At 40.1% G+C, this 20992-nt stretch overlaps 1 protein-coding gene across 10 annotated transcripts in view; it reads right to left on the bottom strand.

Annotated features, from left to right (window-relative positions):
- PRKG1 (protein kinase cGMP-dependent 1) overlaps positions 1-20992 on the bottom strand; it is a 467683-nt gene that overhangs the window by 68317 nt on the left and 378374 nt on the right. For all 10 annotated transcript variants that reach the window (XM_083843685.1, XM_083843686.1, XM_083843683.1 and 7 more), the window contains one exon: positions 9905-9979. In XM_083843685.1, the coding sequence (XP_083699811.1) occupies positions 9905-9979 (75 nt within the window). The remainder of the gene's footprint in view (positions 1-9904; positions 9980-20992) is intronic.

Raw genomic sequence — 20992 nt, forward strand, 5'->3', positions numbered from 1 at the left:
GGAGTGTGGCATAGTCAGGATAAATAAGTGTACTGCCCAGCTGTATGGCTTGGGATGGCCTAAGTGCTGGAAGCAAGCAAATGGAAAGAAAACTAGAAAAATCCATCAGCATTGCTGGAAGCATCATTTTTTTTTTTTTTTGTAAGTAAGCCTCATTTACTTGGTGTTACAGATTAAGTTACTGTAGTAGCAGGTTGTCACCTTCCCGTTGCACCAAAAGGAGGGAGTGTGGAGTCGTGTGGGTCCCGCAGCTGTCTGTCGGCAGCGATGAAGGCAGGGACTCATCTCGGCAGCATAAATTGCTCTTCCTCTACAAAGCCTCTTGGCCTGCCCTTGGTTTAAGTGCTTAACATTTGGCAAAATTAACGGACATCAAAATAAGAGAGTCTTGCAGCTGAGTTTTGGCAGCCTGCAACATAGGCACCACATTGCCAGTATTGCCATGGTCCAGTATTGCTCATAATCATGAGATACGAGTAAAAATCCTGAGTTTAATGTGGACTACATTTAGACTGTAAGCTATCTCTGGAAATTAATTTGAACCTTCAGGAAAACCAATTATGTATACTTTGCAGGGAAAAGGGGAGTAAAAAGATTAAAAAAAAGGTTTGTTTTGGTGTCTCAGCTGCTGGTGGAGTGGAGGCATCAGCAGTAACTTTGGAGTTAAGCCTGTATTGCTTTTTTCACTTACAGGAGGATTAAATTTCTTCCATTTCACAGTTCAGTGATTGAATTTCATCTTTGAATTTGACACAATTACTGTTCAGGGGTCAATTGAATTTGCTATGCAGTTTTTGGGTACCACGCTTACTAACTTTCTCAGGGAAAACAATTCATATTCACTCATCTTTGAAATATGGACCTCCACCCTCTGCTCTTTCCCCTCTCCCTGCTTTTTAAATAACTGCATAGAGCAAATTTTCAAACCTTTATAGCCATTCCCTGCATATCTCTGCCTGAAAAGTTTCTCAGGTACACAGGAAGAACTTCATCTGGCAACACCTTGACCTGCTCTGGCAAGGAAAGTCAGCAGAGGGGAGATGGTGCTCCTCCACGTCTCCCCTGGTGCTGCCCTCCCTGGAGCCCAAACCTCTTCCTCCTAGAGCCTGGGTGCCAGCACCAACCACATCCTTGCCTTTCAGCTCTCACTGGCACTACATTTCTCTCTTTTCTGTCCTTTACCAACATTTCCCCCTAAAAGTGAGGTCAGACCAACTCCTGGTGGACCTCATAAGAGTTGGTCAGGTACAGCCAAGGACAACTGCTCTAGCAGGTGCTGGAAAAGCCACAAATAATCCCACAACTATTCCTAACAGTTCCAAAAATCAGTAGGTCCCTACGGAAGGAGCATAAGTGAGTTTTATTTACAATATATTTGACTCTGATGAAGCACCCTTGTTATTTACATCCCTCTGATGAAAGTGGGGCAGAAATAGTCCGTCTGCCAGTGCTGTAATACTCACAGACCTATGTAGGTAATGTTGGGGACAGCTCAAAAACATACTGGGCACCAGATGGACAGAAACTGTGCACAAAGGCTTTCATGTTACCGTTGCCCCTCCATTCCTCTCGGATGCCAAAGCTTGCCAAAATTTCTGCTTAAAGCTACCAAGACTGTGCTATACAAATGGCAGTGTTAGGATTAGTAAAGTATTCTGAGAGATTCCAGAATAAAGTACTCAGATAAATGCCAGAAGAAAGGCTAATATTTCTAATACACAGACCTCCTTTTCCATCAAGTGCTACCAAGTACAACTCAAGCTGCTGAGCACATAGATGCATTCACAGCACTATTTTTCTGTTTCCTCTGGAATGAGACTCATAATCTTCAGAAAGCTTTCTGCTGCATTTTTATTTCATCATCTCTCAGCTAGTATTGGGCTCTAATTTATAAAACAAATGCAGTAAAATATTATCATAGCAGCCTGCTTCAAAAGCACTTTTTTTTGCTAGCGCTTCAATCTGCCATCTGACACAGCCCATTATCATATCGAAAGGTCAAGTTAGCAAGAGAAAAGTGTATAGATTATTACCTAAATAAAAATGACCTGTTTTTAAAAGCTAATCTAATATATCCCTTGTGAGCGACACAGTGCATTACACAGTGCATTTTCTCAAGAGGAAAGCAGCCATAAAGTCTACCCAGCACAGATCTCTGCATGAGTAATGCAAGACTGCAAGTAAATGTCAATTCACCATCAAAAAAATAAAGTAACCATTTAGCAGTCTCTACTACCTTTATTTAGGACTATCACCTTGGATGTTACCTTGATGTGCTCTTACCTTTTAAAATCATTTCTGAGAACTTATTTTCTAAGTAAACACCTATTCGTTACAGCAATTGGGAATATCTGATAGCTAGACTTGGATACAAACTAACGTTGGCTTCAGTATGAAATTACAAATTATTTAAGGCCCAACTCTGCTATACACAAAAATTCTCCAGCAGAAAGCAAAAAGTCTCAAATGGCAGAGTCCAAAGAATGCTATTTAAAGTCAGTTACATTCTTGGTGTGGGTTTTTTTTTTTTCCTTTTCTCAAAATAGCAAGAGTTATTTTAATTGTTTACACAGCCTAAAAGAAATGACTGTGAGTTCTGCTTTATATAGAATTAGTTATCTTTTTCTCCCTTTTTGCATGCCCCAAAAGCTTCCCCCACCACCACTCTGGCACTGCAGATAGCCAAGGCGAAAGCTAGTTTCCATATGGTCACTAATTCAGAAAACAATTGACACAGAGGGAGACGGAGACAATTATTATAGCCCTCATGCTGTCCAATTTTTGTAATGCTGTAAGCCAGAAAATATTTTCTATTGCAGAAGAATAACTAATCTAATCATACAATAGTTCACTGACACCGGGGGTCAGTGAATTATTTCAGCAAAAGTTTTCAAAAGCTGTGGCCCAACAGAAAGTCGGATCTTAATTAAATCATTCTCTTTAATTGGTGTCTCCCGATTTGGAACTTCTAACTGGAATTTCATGTTTAGCAGGGGTTAAAAAACCTTCTTGGCTTACCTTTCTAAAAAAAGAGAAGATAAAGAAATAAAAAGAATCCTGTCCTGACACACAGTGCTGTTTATCACTCACAAAACCCACAGACTGGCTCTCCTGTCAGTAACACCCTGCACCAAGGGGCTTGCAGACCAGCATCTGCATGCACAGCTTTCCCATCTTACCAGAACAGGAGGCTGCAAGCAGGGTTCTGCCATGGCACTTTTTTTGGAGCTGAGTACCATTAGGGCCAACTCCAGCCTCACTACATGCATGCAGAGGTTGGCCGCAACTTGTATCCTGGTACCCATAAACCTCCAAAGGGCCAAAGCCTACACTACAGGAACACCAGCATGTGTGACCAGATCTCTGCCACCACCTTCAGACGAGCACTGTGACGACAAAAGCAATGAAGAACAGTCTTCGTGCCCAAGGTGCATTAAAATGTATTTTGCCCCAGACAAGGAGTCCGCTTCTGAAGCAACTGTTGGTGCAACTGAAGCTTAGTGTTCCCTCTAACATCAAGAGCATGAGAACTGGGCTCCTTTCAGGTGAGTCCAAAGGAACCAGACTGGAAGTACTCCAAAGGAAAATGCCACTGAAATGCATACAGTCTATACATCAGGTCCTTGCCACCAACATTTTTTTCTCTACAAATCCACTCCTATTAATCTGTGCTAATTACTAATACAGACCTAGCGCAATAAGCGCCCAACTCCCAGAGACAATTTCAACTGTAAAAATGGCTCCCAAAGAAAACCTCATAAAGCAAAAGAAAAGGCTGCATACGAAGGAGACACATAGACAGCCAGCAGTGGCCCTCCAAGAAATACCACTGAGGAGGAACACAGGATGCTTGAAAATACTTTCTGCTTTTAACATGTTGGCAAGAGAGAAATGAGACAGACCAGGGGATACGAGGATTTCATCTGGCAGAGCACAGTACTTGGACACAGCACGGGGAAAGCCCTGAACAGCAGAGGGCACCTGGACTCCAGCTACCAGGCACTGCGATACACCAGGAGCAGGCTGCCCTCCAGCCAGGCACACAAGCACCTGCCGAGCCAAGAAGTTTTCCTAAACTGGCATCGTAGAAAATACTAGTGCAAAAATGTATTGCTGTACGTATTGCCATTTTGGCAGCTGCAAATGAAAGGAAATGAGACAGGGCATCACCCTGCTTTGTTCGCTCAAACTGTAAAACAGTATCTGTATCATTCTCATTAGAATAAAGTCAATTTTACTTTTCAAGCCGGGATGAAAGGGGAATAATATCTAGAAAGTATGAATACAAAATTGGAAAAATATTAACAACAACCCTCTGCACCAAAACTAAGTCAATAAAGTGTTAGGATGCCTTGTTACGAACATATGTAGTGAAAGACGAGGGGTAAAATGACAAAAGGGATGACCCCGGCCAGTAGAATAAAAGGTTTGGATGGAGCTCTTTATTAAAAAACAGAACAAGTTAAAATGAAGGGTATTTGGGGTCAGAGCTGCTAAGAAAGGAAAAAGAATTGTATACCTACATAAAGGTCCCTGCCTCCTCAAGTCCCATGAAAAGGAGACAATTTTGGCTGTGAGTATCAAGATGCATACCCCCAGGGCTGTAACACAACTAGAATGAAAGAAAGCAAAAAGTGCAATCAAAATAGCCCATGTCTGTGGAGAGCCTGGAGCAATATCATGAAAGCACCAGTGTCTGGACTTCAATAGGGTATTAATTTCAAGCCCTGCTGCCACAGGAGATCAACATCAGCAGATAATTCTGGATGTGACAGGAGAAAAGGAGCGCAGGGACCCTGGTCATCAGAGCGGATGCGCTCTGCTTGGCTGGATGAAGCCAGGACGCTGCCAGCTTTCCCAGCGTTGTGGTGAGGGACACCTTGTTGTTGCCATCTCTGTGCTATGGGCTAGGGCGCTGCCTTCCTACAGCCTTGTCACAGAAAGGTGGGACTAAGCTAGTGGGGACCTCATCTGATGACCTTGTTAGTGCTTAAAGGAGCGTGCAGTGATTAACCTCAAGAGTTTTTTGGATAGGGAAGACCAGCAGAAGGGATTTCTGTGCCTGGAGCGAGTAGTGTTTGTTGAACCTTCACCTCACTTGGCACCAATAACTGCAGTAGAAACCACCTGCTTCCTCTTGGATTTATGAGAGTTGCAATAGTGGCTCTATCTGGAATGAATCTACACTTAGATGTGTCTTCTTCTTATTTAGGTGTCTTCGTCATGCCCCAAACACCAACACCACAGGCAGAGTGTGCTGGACCTGGGCCTGACCCTGGGACACGAGTGCTGTTCTTTTGAAAGTCCTGCTTTCTCAGAACACAAACCAAGCTAAAAGTTTGCTTCTTTCCTTCACCTTCGCACTGGCAGGAATGTAACTAATATTCATTAGTTGACGAATTTATTAACTAATCTGAATACATCTGAGGAGTAAAATATTAATTACGTAGTTTCACTGATGATTTCTGACCTAATCGGGAGACTGAGCACAAAGAATGCTCTTAAGGAGTAATGCCACTTCCAAGCTTGCAATAAACAGGAAAAAGTCTCTCCAAAATATAAAACTAGGAAGATATTACTTGTAAACAAGTAAATCAAATCTGGCGCTGGAGTAAGCTTATGTTATAAAGATGATCTCTGTAATTGTGAGGATAAAAATGGGTTCTTCCATTTAGATGAAGGCCAGAATTTTTATACTCACCAGAATTTAAGAAAACTCACAAAATGGTATCAAAGATAACTCAGCTCGAGTACATTAGCAACTGAATTCCACTGCCTTCAGCAGCTCAGGTGCAGACTGGCTTTCCTAGACAGGAAGGTCAAAACCCTTGAAGAAAACAACTGTCTCCGAGGTCTGCTTGGCAGGAACTGCTGGGCACCTTCCCACTGGAGCACTGGGACAGCCTTGTGTGGGGCATCCTGGCTGCCTGTGCCGGCCAAGAGCCAGGCATTCAGGACACAACCCAAAGGTGTCCACGCAGAACAAGGAGACGCCTACAGCTGTCATTGCCACTATGGGGATGCCTAAAAGCCGGGGTTGAGAACAGATAAAAGCCTTAGATCCCCACTATGACCCCTCGTTTATTGATGCAGTGAGCCCCTCTGCTCTGCTGAAGTATTTTTTAATGGTGCTATGCATTTTCTTTTCCTTCAAGAACCAAGCAGATACTTTAAATCATGCCCATGGGCAAGAAGTGGTACCTCCATTGTCCACAGCAGTTTGATTGCTAGAACATTTTCCCAGGTCCTAGGAGCAACCTAGCCATATCTCAGGGCTTACCTGGGAAAACACCAGGTTGCCAAGAGATAAACTCAACAAAAACTTGTTCAGTCCTTTCAGAGCTGGACGATTTTTGGATGCATGGAAAGCTTTTCTTCCCTGCAACTTCTGCCTAACCATCTCTCAGATGCATCTTGCACTGGGACCATCACCTCTGTGGCAGCAGAATTCTAGTCATGTTCTAACACAGATATTAAACAAACAAACAAACAAACAAAACAAACAAAAAAAACCTTAGTGCCACCAATTTTGTACTATTTCTGCAATGAACACCTGCCTACGGCCCAAGTCCTGCTTTAGGAACATGAAACCTCTAAAATTGTGCTTCTGCTGAGCAGGAACCTCTAAATTAATAGGAGTTTAATAATCATCTTGATATGGATAGGTGTTTAAGAAAATGTATTTGCTGCCATTCTGTAGCATATTTTGTAGCCATTTTTCATATTTGTTAATTGACAGGAATAAAAAAAATATTACACTGTTCGCATTTCAGCCCTGAATGTGACCACCACACCAAGGAAAAGCAGGCTCTGACACACTGTAATGCAGTCTTAGAATGATGTCCTCTGCATTTACTCTGCATGACCATGCCTGACGAATGTCTGACCTCTGTGTGGATCATCTTGGTCCACCTGACACATGGTGAGATAAGGGCACACAGAAAACTCCTCTCCATCCAAAGGCCTTTTGTCACCTGTCATGCAAGCACTGAAATTGAGATGCTAGCTATAAGGATGCGAAAGTAGGAATTTCTTTTATGTGATTTGAGTACCTGAATACGCTTTATGTCCCAAGCTCTTCCATTTTGCAAACTGCTCTTCGGAAAAGATAAGCCCTTGAAGGACAATTAGCTGAAGCTAATTAACACAGCTTGAAAAGTAATCCAGGTTAAAATTTCTGCCAAGTAGACTCTTCTCCCAGAGGAGTTTTATCTTGCGAGATATAGAAACAATAACTCTTGAGTGATAAATCTTTCTGAAGCAGCTTACAATACATCTCGCTTTACTCTCAATGTAACTTTGTCATTTTTTCCTATTCTTGTTCATCTTTTTGCAGCAATACTCTTGTTTTCAAAGAGCCAAGCAAACATGAATACGGCATTCAACTAATAAATGCCATATATTTTGAAAGCATATTCCTTTTAAAATGTTTCTCATGACAGACAGCACTGATCCCTTCTGCTTTTTCAAAGACAAAATGTCAATATGTAAAGGTCAATAATGTCATTGTCACCTACAGTCTCAAGTGACAGGATTTAAGCACTGGCTTCTAAGATGGCAGGAAAAGCTGCTTTCAAAAGTTGCTATCATCACTTCTTCCTTTTGGGAAACAATTCTTCTATCACCAGCACTCCTTTGCTTTGCCCTTCCATTTGGATGAAATAGCATTGGAAAAGAACAAGCGTCAAGAAGATAAAAGCTCAAAAATGCTAAGGTCAACACAGGCCCACTGGTTACCAAAAATGAAGAGTTTATTCAAAATAGGTCCAAAATTAGTCCTCCTGAAGACATGTTGCAAAGTGCACAACAGATCCTGAAAGCCTTCCCCTAAAAGTCACTAAACCAACCTGAAAAACTCTACGATACAATCTGCATACCCAAACATTGCCTGTGATAATAAATTGCTATGTGATACTCTCTATTAATAATACAGCTTAAAATTGTAAATGTGCAAAGACAAATGATGAAATGGGAAATGACAAGTTCTATTTGAAAATTTTGTTTGGTGCTAATGGATTCTGGTATAACCTTAATATAAGCTCCTGTGATAAAAACATCATCTTATTACTAAAAAAAAATAAAAAATCCACAGTTTCATTAGCAATGTTTTCTTACTTTTTATTCAGATGGAAATTAAAATATTCCAAATAGTAGCACTAACAATAAAATCTAAAAACATAAAATCACATGCCTGGGATACTTGGGACCAACTCTCTGAAGCTGCTTCGGTTACTTTTTCACCGCTTTGTAAAATGCTTTGTATAAGCTGTTGCTGGCATTAAAATGTCATGTTTTTAGCTGGTACTAATAGATAATTTATATAATAATGTACACTATATTTATCTGTAACACCCAATAGCTATTTATCGACTATTATACTGTCCCATTTGACTTTGTATTCTGTGTTCTAATTACCTACTTTCTGGGAAGGTAAAAGAGGCTGATAACCTCCTGTCTTACTTAATTAAGGGAAGAAGTTTAGGGAACTTGAGCATTGGAAAAAAAAAATCTTACATGTTTAATTAGGGGCAGGGAAATATTACTCAAAACAAAAATGCAACTCTAGGGTGCCTTCTAGTACCTTAAAACAAATTAAAACATGATTAAAAATGTATTTCAAGTACCACTCAAAGATGGTAATAAAAGAAAAAAAAATCTTAATTTGCAGGTACTTTGCAATATTAGTAAATTTCTTGGGATGCATATTTATTTTTTAAAACAAACAGTTATTTTTAATTGAATAACTATTTAGGTTGTCTCATTTTCTCTCCACTCAAGTGCCAAATACCCTTATTACACACTATTTCAAGAAGAGAAGTTTCTATATGTAACTTAAGAGCAAGCTTAAATTTATAGTTCTGCAGACCACTGATCAACAGGCACACTTTCTGAGTGTTTGACTTGGAGTAAACACCCAACCCTTTTGTTAATGTGGTTAAAAAAAAAAAAAAAAGTAAAAAAAAAATGTAATTTTTTTTATACAGCAACTTCATTTTTTTAAAAAAACTACCTTTGCTTTTGAATCATATTGGTTTATATTCACTATCATTTTCATCAGAATATGTTCTTCTTAATAAGCTTTACTGTTGGTATAGAATAAAGTGTTGACATACCTAAGTCTTTCTACTAAAAAAAATTGTATATCAAGAGTGAATTATCAGTTGGGATGTTTTGAAATACTTTAAAATCACAATACATTAAAGCTCATTTCTGAAACGAATATAGCTAGAACTTTAGACAAATATATTGCTTCACATCAAAATAACTGTAATATTCATTCAAAAATGACAAACTTGATTTCTCACTCTTTGTCTCAGAACAGGATTTGACTTTGGGAAAACATTTCAGAAAGATCAGAGCTCTCTAAAGAAACAAATCTTATTAAACAGAGCTTTTCAAGACCTGTAATTTCTTACCTCAAACTATTGCATGATGATGATGATGATAATAATAATAATAATAATTATTAATAATTATAATCATCAACAAATTGTGATAATATTAATAATTATAATTATTATCATAATTTATTGATTACATTAATTTACTGATAATATTAATAATCACAATTATTAATAATAATTATTTTTCTTTATTTTCTTAAGGTCTGAGACTTCTTTGGACTCCAATACCATGATTAAGACAGACATTGGGACCACCTGGCTCTGGGCACCAACCTGAGGACAGCCATCTCCTTCTGGCCCTCCCAGACTCATGAAGAGCACGAGGGAAATCCAGAGTAAGCACCTAATTCTCTACTTTTTAATCTATTTTTCACTATTATGTTGAGAAAATGCTGTGGTTTTTTTTTTTTTAAGTTACCATGCTTCACTATCAATAAAACCATTGCAGCAAGAAAAATAAGATTAAGATTTTATGCTGAACACAAGGAGCTGGCACTTACTTTGCTTTTGCTTCTGCATCTTCATAGGCTTTGTTGGACACATCATCTAGGCCACCAATCAGATGTTTGAAGGAGCTGTAAAAACAAAGGTGCATTTTTAAGAGAAAAAGGGTCCAACAGTGAGGGAGCCAAGCAAGCCGACGTGGCTCTTCAGCAGCAACCTGGGGATGTCCCTTGATGCTCCTGGATAATAACCAGGAAGATCCAAAACTTATTTATCCAGCTTTTAGAGACTGAACCCAACCTCTAACAAATTTCACAGTAAATCTGGCACTGTCTTTTTGACTGGTAAGTCCCATGATGGTGAGGTGCCACCACCATGTCCCTGTCTTCCAACCAGAAACCCCTAAAGTCCCTCAGTTTTCAAAGTGAAGGATAATCTTTATTTCTGTATCTTAGCTTTCTCACTGCTAAAGAAACAGCAACCAAGAACACAGTAAGGAGAAATAAAAAGAGGGGAAAAAAAAAAAAAAAAAAAACAGACAAGGAAGAGAAACTGAGGGCAGAAAGACAAGCAAATTATCATGACCCAAACTGTTTAATGACATTTAAGAGGAGATTTGGCTTGAATTGGGTTAAACGTTCAGTAAGACGGTGAAATGTTAGGAGTGCCTGATACAACCAGAGCTGAGCTGCCTTCTGTACAAGCCCAGAGCAGCTTGAGAAGTCCCCTAACACCATTCTCTGTCTCAGGGGAGATGCAAAGGGCATAAACAGATTGGAAAAAAAAAATCTTTTTATATCATGAGTGACTCAAACAAATGGACCCAATGACCATATAATCAACTAACAAGCATCACTCCAGAGAAAAAAGCATTAAAATTGTGACTATTATGCCTATGTTGGTGATACTAAACAGTATCAGAAACCAAATAAGGAATAAAAATTTGAATATTTAAATAATATTTGTAATAATTAATTTCAGTTATTAGCAACTGAAAATATTACAGGTGAAAAGTATACTTCCCTCCTACACATTTCTATTATTCCCATGATGTCTGTCACACATAGGGTTGTTTTTTGTTTTTTGTTCTTTGTTCTTTTAAGAAAGAAAAAGCCATTTGCAAAACGAGGATAGAGATAGATTAATTTGAAAGGATGAACTGCTGCAAATGACAGTCTCTTGACTGATCTCAGCCCTAAGGTCACAACTTGAAAAATGAGAGCCCTGCAGTTCCTCCCTCTTCTATATGGCCATGACCCTTTTGAGGTGCTGAACAGAGATGAAGAAAACAGAACGGCTATTAAATCAAAAAGTTGAAAAAAAATTAATTGAAAAGTTGAAAAAAATAGAAAACAACAACATTTAGGGCCATATTTACAAATAACAATAGAATACTTAATGTGGGTCCTCTTTCAATAAAGACTTTTAGGATGAATGAGAATTAATGCTGTTCAGCAGAGGATGAGGAGCATACAGATAAACTTAGTAATTCAGTTGGTTTGCATTTTTTCCCCTAAAGCACTTGGTTTATGATCACGTGACATTATACAGGATAAAGAGCCATGCATGGGCAGATTAAAAACTTATTAGCCAAAAAGCTTTAAACCTCAGTTGTTAGTGAAAATACAGCAATGAACAGAAATGAAATATTTTCATCCAACTGAGGCATTTGGCTTTAGAAGGTATAGGCAGAAAACTTAATATCCTGCGACATCACATTCCCTTTGGCCTTGAGAATGATTAAACAGTTTGGACTGTGCTTTGCTGAATAATCTTAAACACGTTGCAAGTTCTTAAGTGGGTACTTAAGTGTCCTGCTGCCTCAGGAGACATCTGACCTTAAGTGAGGTACCGCAGTGTGTCTGCTACTAGCAGAGGATACGACTTCCAGAAGAATTAAATGAGGCTTAATTATTACCTGCTCTTTGCTTACAAGTAGCTGGAAAAAGCCACATTCTACCCATTATTGTAATAAATACGAGGTCGTATTTAAGTCGGGAAAATTAAAATTAAAAAAGTCGGGAAATCTATTTCTATTGTTCATATCTAGAGTTACTTGCTATAATGGGTCTTTCCACCATGGCCCTTTGCATAATTACAGCCATCACTGCTCTGGAAATATCCTCTGCCCACACAACTCCCTCATTTTTCCACTTTGTTTAATTTGTAATATTTTAAATTTAAATTATTATTTTAAATCATTTACGCATTATCATTTATTTTAAATCATTTAAGCAGCATGGGGAAGCAACAGGAACTCATTAATAAAGAGAAGAAGGCATAGACCCCTTTGCTCTTCCATGGAAATTGTGTTAGGAATTTTTTAACAAGGCACAGGCTCAGCAGGCTGTAAGCTTCATTATTAAGATGTGTTAATAACCAGAGGATCTTCTCAATGCAAAATTTTTCCCTCAGCAGTGAAAACATGAAAAATTTAGCTCCACGGTTTGAAACATCAAGGTCTGTCTTCCCAGCAATGAGTATGTGCTATGGGATGAAACCAAACCCTTGAAAGATGGCAGTGAAAGCAGAGATGTATATATTAGTGCACCACAAAGAGATATTTAGGCAATTGAGCAAGACAGTGTAATACTGTAATCCTCCTGGCACGCTACAAGACATGAGCTAAGGCTTAAAATGCAATTTTAAGTAGCAAAGCTAGGGTTGCTTTAATGTGGTTAGGAAAATGTGGTAGGGTTAAACATTCCTTTTTCTGTTTTGGCAATGTGAATAAATCTTTGTATAGTGAAACATTACATAGACAAACAAGAAAAAGTCACAGAAAGGAGCAACAACAGTTTGCCTAAGTTCCTTAATTTTTTATTTGATTATCTAAAGCCAGATTTAGGACTGGGAAGGATTTTTAAGTTTACTGGAGTCACTCTTTTATTGTCTATCTCAGAGCTGTTTGTCTATCACCTTGGTCATAACTTCCCCCAGAATTTCATCAGAGAACTGCTCAGTTTTTCTCTGCATAGCCCTCTCTTTTCATTTCTTTCATTCTCTCCTCATAACCAATTTTCTCCATGGATAAATCTCACCCCAACTGGGAAAAATAGTAAAGCAGAAGAAATGAAAATCTCCAATGAAAGGAGATTCAGCTCAGCTTGTACGGGGTCAGTCATGCTAGGATAAACTTTTTTTATGTTATTTTTCTCTGATTTCCATTGCCAAGAGGGTTGTTACAGCAACCTTTCAAGACACCTTATAGCTAGCTATCCCATCACAAACCAAACAAAGGCTTTCAAATAAGGACAAAAATGTAAAAGACAAGATGAAAATTGGAAAATCCCCCAAATATTTAAAATGTTCTCTTACAAACAAACAAACAAAAAAACAACAACACAGCAACCACCCAGAAATAGGTATGTGCAACTGAAGAAGACAAACAGAAAAACAACATTTAGCACTCAATATCTGCAAATAGCAGGCAATTTTGAAGCACTACTAGCCTCCATCAGGAGCAGCTGTGCCTTGAGTTTTAGTAGCTCAGCTCATCTCTAATATTTGCATCAGGCAATTTGTACTCTCAGCAACTGCAACATTTACACCTGGTAAATCTTAGCGCTACGGGAAAATATTGTTATCAACATAAACAAATTATATGGAGTAAAAAAATCACATAAATAAAAGATGAATCTGAATCATCAACTGCAGTGTACATATTCTTACAGTTCAGAAGAACACAAACTCTTTGAAACGCTTTTCTAGGTTCAGTAGGTAGATGTGAAAAAAAAAGTTTAAAAAACTGCACAAACTTCTCTCAGAGTGCCAACAATGATCAAAATTTTACTAACATGTTTTGAAAATTTTCTTCCTGTTTTATCTCCATACAAAGTAGCTGCAAGTAAAGCGTGCCTGTATGTGTCTATTCAAATTAATTTCCAAAACAGACACTGAAGGTTCTCCCACTTGTGCCTACACAGTTTTTAGCAGAAGATGTCTTAGGCAAAATGTCTGAGTGGTCCAGTCCATCAAATTCCATGTATTGGAATTATTAACTTTTCCACAATCAGTCCATCCTACTTCTACACCAGATCTAATAACCCTTCCAGGGAGTGTGAAAATTCACTAAGTCAAACCATGACAGGGCTAGGGCCAAGCTTGAAATACCTTGGGGTCAGCCACATTGTACATCTCCCACTGTTACTTTCTTCCTAGAGGATGAATTACTGCAGTACCACAATGGGAAATACTTAACTAGCAACTGTTTGTTTTATTTTACGTAGGTTTTTAGCAAGTCATAAACACAGAAAGTCTATGAATTCTTTAAAAAGAAGCGTTCTTGGAAATAAAAACCAGTAAAAGATATCTGACGCTGAAAAACCATTATAAAATATTAATACATTTACCTGGATCATATATTCCGTCAGAAGGAAGCTACTTCTGCAAAAAGCTTCCTAGTTCCCCAAGCAGAGAAAGCTTCTACAAAATGGTCAGATGACCTTGCTGCATAGTTTGACAACTACCATGAATTACATGTTAATTTGGAAGTTTTCAAGCTGACTTCCCAATCCCCCTAGTTGGGTCTACGCTTCACTGAGGGCAGGAAAAGCATCTCTGTCACTCCAGATAGGCTGTCTAAATCACCCGGGTTTACCGCTGAGCCTCAGCATGGACAACAATGCAGCCTGCCCACCATGCAGGTCCCTTAGCAAGGCTGTCATCCCCTTCTGGTCAACCTTGTCACCTTCCGATCTGTTTCCCCTGTTGGGTTAATGGAACCATGGAACCTCTTCCTCCATGACAGCGTGCATGGACATGTTGAAACTTGGAAATTTTTCCTACCTATTACAAAGCTTGTTTCTTTGAAATACACCTGAACATGTAGCACTTCCCCCCCCCCCCCTTTTTTTTTTTGTACGGCAACAAGACAACTCAACATTATAGCAAGTAATGGATTTGCTTTCATATTCCTCTTTCTTGGAAACAAACTAGGGTGGACAAAATTAATAGAGCTCTCAGAGCAGCCTGTACAGAGCTTGTACTAATGCTGCCACCTCGCCTGGAAATCCCATCTTTGAAGCTCACTTCATTTGCTATGGATTTTCTAAATATTGGTAGAATATGGATCTCAAACCAACTAGCCAATTCTCTCCAGCCATTCCCCAAAACAAACTCCCAGATTATAAATTAATTCCCTATAAATCATTTCCTAAATGTGTCACCTTCCTATGATGAAAATTTCTAAGAACTGAAGCCCGCTAGATGGAAGGAATCTTAGGTGTCCTTGTCCAGTTGATTTACCCAGAGAGCCCCTTTCATTTCTCACTGTTCAATTTTTAGCAGAGAACCACAGTAATGGACCAACTTTTTAAACTTTCTCTTTAAACTTAATCGATGACTTTCCAGTATTAGTAGTCATTATTTTTCCCTTTTCTCTGAAAATTTACAGTCATTTCTACTGATATAAGTCCACAAAATGTTTTCACATTTATGCTATTCAGATCTGACCACATCCATTTCCAAACACATCCAGGACTCCCTTCACTACTAGCACTTCAACATCTTCTTCAAAGTGATTTTGACCCAAACCAGATAGCCATACTGGACACCTCTTCCCTACAAGGTTCCAGTCTATTGAATCCCCAAGAAATGAGTCCCCTTTATTAATTTTTCTCCAGCTGTGCTTCATGCTGTTTTTCCCCTATCATGTTTCTGTCATCTCTGTGCAAATTTTGGACCTGACACACAACACATACATTTCTATTTTTGAGATAAGACCATGATTCCCTCTGCTCAGGAGGCAACAGTTTTCCTTCCCTTGCTCCTTGCACAATTCCTCATTTTGCAACAGATTCCACGCAGAACTTCCCATGATGGATGCAAAACCTCCCTTCTTTGTACAGTCACAGCCTGGATTTCTTCACAGATTGCAGGTCTTGTTTTTTTTAATGCTTTTTTTCCCCTCGTGTAGGTCATATTTCCCCTCTCTTCATGATCACAGAATCACAGAATCAGCTAGGTTGGAAGAGACCTCCAAGATCACCTAGTCCAACCTCTGACCTAACGCTAACAAGTCCTCCACTAAACCATATCACGAAGCTCTACATCTAAACGTCTTTACAAGACCTCCAGGGATGGTGACTCAACCACTTCCCTGGGCAGCCCATTCCAATGCCTAACAACCCTTTCGGTAAAGAAGTTCTTCCTAATATCCAACCTAAACCTCCCCTGGTGCAACTTTAGCCCATTCCTCTCCCCCCCCAAAAAAGAAGCACTCGCACAACCCCTGAGAATCGGCAAGAGCTGTTTATTGCCGAGACATCTTGCAGGCAGGCCTGCGGGATGTCCGTGGTGTTTGGTGGCTCCAAGCTAATGCTTGCGATGGAGCCTGAGCAACGAGTAGGGGGCTCGCCGGGCACTCCTGCGATGCTGGTGGTGCTCTCGGATGGCAGAGCACAAAGACATGCCGCAGTAGTCCCAGGCCTGTCCCAGCAGAGGTGGATCCACTTCCACCCGTTCCTCCACATCTGGTGGATCCAGCTCCATGGGCTCCACGGTGTTGGGCAGAAGGCTAAGCCAGTCCTTGCCCGGGACTGCCCAAACGGGATGCCTTCCGTCCGGAATGTTCTCAGGCCAGGGTGCTGAACCAGGAGGTTGTCCAGTCCCACGCCTCGGTCCCAAACCACTGTCAGCTTGATTTTCATGCATGGGTCCGACGCTGCCCTCTGGTTTACGGCCATTACTGGGTCCCGCACTGTGCTCGGGACTATGGGCATGCCTCTGCTCCCCGCGGCTGTCTGCCCGATGCTCCCGCCTTCGCCCCATGTCACCGTTGCTCCTATGGTAAGGCCCAGGATCCCTGTCGCTGGGTGTGTGAGGGGCCAGCCTGTTCCCCGCATCGCTGCGGTGCCAATGGTACCGCCTGTATGTGTCTGTGGGCTGGGCGCCAGAGGTCCCTTGGGCACTGGTGTCTCTTGTGCCGCCGGCGCTATCCCTCCGCCCACGACACATCTCCTTCTGCTCAGGTGCATTCCTTCTTGGTGCTTCACCGGACGGCATCGCTGTCCTCGCACACCAAGGAGGCCTGCTGCTCGCCTTGCTCTTCTAGTCTTCCTCCTGCCGCACAAGCTGGCAGTCAGAGGGCCCAGATGCTCAGCGAATGCTGGGCCAGCTGCAGGGGGCCTGTTTTATAGGGCCCGCAGCAAAGGCGGGGCAGTGGTGGCCACTGTGACCTCAGAAAGCCTCTGTGATGGAGTGGCCCACGCGTGGCCAAAGGCGGCTGTGTTGGGAGCGGCCTGGAAGATGCCCTCACGTGGACAAGGAGGAGGGTTGGGGGTGCTGAGGGTCCCTTTTCTGGGGCTGGCTTCCCCGGGCCATTTGGCTTGCCAGAAAAAAAGGCTGCCCCTCGGCCACGGGGACTGCCCTGCACCTCCCATCCTGTGTCCTGGGTTTATTTTTAACCCTGTTTTTTAGGTAATTTAATTCTATTCTTTACGGAAAAGAACAGAAGCAAGGTGCATCTTCAGCCCTAGAGTTGTTGTCTCTATAGACAAATCTGCCATACACTGATGTCTGAGCTGGTATCTATAATGGTTCTAGGTACAGTTCTATGTACATTTACTTCTCCATGTCTTCAAAATCAACCCAAACTTCAGAATCAGACTCTCATTTTTCCTCCACCATCAACTCTACCATGGTATATACTGTCCTTATAGAGCCTCCAGCTCACACACTGATCTCCAATAACTTCCATTCCCTGAATATATATACTCCATATATACTTCCCCTTTTGCTAATATCTTATTTGCTAATAACTAATGCTATTACATTTTCTTACTTCTTATTGCCTTAAAAGCACGTGCCAAAACTTCCTATTTGCTGCCCTAAGTCTACTGACTCTCATCATTTGTTGGCTTCTTATGTCTAGGCCAAAATGGTATCAATGGATTGAGCTAAAGTACTCATTTAACAAAATTACCTCCCACATTCACATTTCCTTTATGCTACACATACTAATTTCAGAAAATACGATGTAGAATCTATGTGAAATAGTTCACTGATATCTAGCTTAAAACAACAAATTTCAAGTTCAGCTTAGACCCTGTATCTTCATTGTTGGCTTCAGATCATTGCTAAAGGACAAGTTCCTAAAGGTTGTTCATGAGCAATTTATATTCACTCACACAGGAGTGAAACGCAGCATAATCTGACATAAAGCTTTAGCGAAATCAGCTGAAACTTCTGCCAGAGTTTGGTTGGAACTGGATGATCAGCTTCATCTCACCTTCCATGTGGTGGAGACTGCTGATGAAGCCAGAGAGCACCAAGGACCAAATCCTGGTCAAAGTCATTATTCTGGTAAAGGAAGGAACTGAAAAATGTAATTGCAAAACAGACAGAATGTCTGTGTTGTCTGTCAAAATAAAATTTCCTTCACAGAAGCAAATCTGCAGGAATGAATATAGTTTCAGGGCAAGGACGGGTAGGAATGGCTTAAAATCTGTGCGACACATCAAACATTTGCTACACTACAGGGTCTTTTTATTTGTTAGATTGTGACTGCTCATTTCTACATCAGAAAAGGATGCTGAAAATTCATTGTTTAAAAACATTTCTACACAAATATGCAAGAAATAGCTACACTACTTTTTGGGTGGTTTGGGGGTGTATTTGTGACCATAATGGCCTTATTGTTTCACATGGAAATTAAAAAGAAAGGCAGCACTGACATCGTGAGAGTTTGGTAACTGAAGACCCGTCACAAAGTACCATTTGGCTTTCCTCATGGTCTTTTTAAACCCCCAGAGCTACACTCCTGTAGCATTTTAATACACATTTTTTCAATTTCAGAAATGATTTTAGGCAACCATTTCATCTTTTTTAAGCTTAAGCAATATCCAATCTCACAGCCAATTCTCCCAGAGCTTGCTGGTGGCCTGGCTCATTCCTATGAAGGAAGTTTCCTGCCTTATTATCCTCAAAACCCTCCAGCAACTAGAATTGCCCTACAATTACTCATAATACTGCCAAATGCAGAGATCAGACTTCCATCTCTTGGGAATAACTTGGTGTGATAGCAAGGTGTGACTCTCAAAATTTAACTGTTCACTGGATGGGAGCAAGACAGCCTTATTACAGTGAGGCTCACCAGATCCATTTGACCATTAAAGAAACAATGTTATTGCATAACTTGTTCGTGGGAATTGCCAAATCAATTTTGCTGAAATGTTTCATATTTGGATTGATACACAGAGCATGAAAATTGCTGCTTCAGTGGTTACATCTGATTAAGCAAGAGCTTGTCTTGTAATAGAAAATATTAAAAAACCTTAGTGACAAGCATCACTCCTCATTCTGCTCAGAACAGCTTTCGACTGTCAGTACAGCTGGCTTCTGTTTCCACTGCTGCCTTGCATATAGCTCAGTGCTAACCTTTATGTTGACCACCATGGCAAACCAAGTGCTTTAATAACTCAGTGTATCCAGATATACAGAAATGCTATTCTCCTCATCAACTGAACAGTGTCTACACAATTTTCCAAATTTACAGAAGTCTTCTATTAAATTTTCTCCATTTTAAAATTAGCTTCTACAGTTATCCACATACCCATAAAACAATAATCTAAGAGAAAAGCTATGACAAGAAAGTCAGAACTGGTCAGGACAGAGGACAGCCAACCTTGAACTATAAACTGTGCTATAAATAGCATTACTTTTCTTGCTCTATATATAGGATTCTTATAAATAGCGTTACTCTGCTACTAATTGCCGAGCATTACTAGGATCTCTGGTATAGATTAACTACAGTTTCATCAGTTAAATATAACTTGTGCTTCCTTACTATTTCAAGGGCATTACATTCAGAGAAAAAAGCCCATTAGACAAGCAAACAAACAGTCTGAAAAACGATCTGGAAGGAATTGCTCGTTATTTATTTATTTTTAAAATCTTATGGTACAAACCAAAAATGTCCCTCACAGAAGTGTTCAGAAAAAAATGCAGAAATTACTCTTTGCTTTATATTTCTCTGAATTAATGCTTACTAAAATATTCAATTGTGTTGATTCTTCTTGCCACAGAATGATAAGGGATATTATGTATTTTAGCTGCCAGGCTACCTTGCACGTATATGCAAAAGAAAGCTACTCAACTGACAGTCCTGAAGTTCACCAGCTGTTTTTGACAGCAACACCATATATTTTTTAATTGATCATAAATTAACTAACATTAAGGATACCTAGGATTTTTGAAGTATTCTTCCTCAGTTCTGCCACTACAGAATACTGGATTTTTAGAAACGAAGGTCTGGAGGAAGTCTCAAAAGATAACTGAACACAAAACTCCTGTATTAAACCAGGACTGACTGTATTTAGATCACCCCTACACGAGGCAGTAGACATCTACTGATGTCATCAGACTACAAGAATGAATCAGAGGTCACTCCTGACCCAGCACCCAAACTTTGACCGTGTCTTGTGTCAATTCTATATACCTGACAAGAAGTTCAAGAACAGATCAAGCGTTTATATTTACATTGATACTCCTACAGCTGAGACTCCCTAGAGCCAATGGCAGGTCCTACATATTTAATAAATCCAATAGATTTATTTTCTTTCTGAACACTTGCAAACCTCTTGTTTTCCTATGGCAAGGAGCTCCATGAGCCATCCCTGTGTGAAGAGCCATCTCCTTTTGGCCTTTACCTCCCTCCTACAGATATCTTTGGGTTCTCACTCTGGAGGAGGCAGTGAAAAATCAATCCCACTCCTAAAAATCCCTCTGGTGATTTCACAGATCTGTACTACATTCTCTTTTATCACCTCTTTCCCAAATAAAGTCTCAACCTACTTACCTGCTAACAGAAGACATTCCCTCCTTTAATTATACTTTTTACCCTCCTCCAAACAATTTTTGGGTCTAACATACCATTTTGAAGGTAGCAAGAACAACATGCAGCATGCAAAGTCCAGGCAAATCATAGATGTACTTTTAATTATTTTTTTTTCTTAATGATTCCTAACAACAGATTTTTATTTTATTTTACTTAGGTCACAGCTGAACTCTGAGCTGATCTTTTTTTTTTTTTTGGTGGCACTGTCCATTACAAAATCAGTCTTCCCTATGCAGTAATAAGACACACAGCTAACACTCGCTTTCCAGTGTGAGGCGTCTCCGTATCTTGTGATGTCCATTCCTGT

The sequence above is a fragment of the Anser anser genome (assembly GCF_964211835.1).
Source record: "Anser anser genome assembly, chromosome: 7".
Taxonomy (NCBI): domain Eukaryota; kingdom Metazoa; phylum Chordata; class Aves; order Anseriformes; family Anatidae; genus Anser; species Anser anser.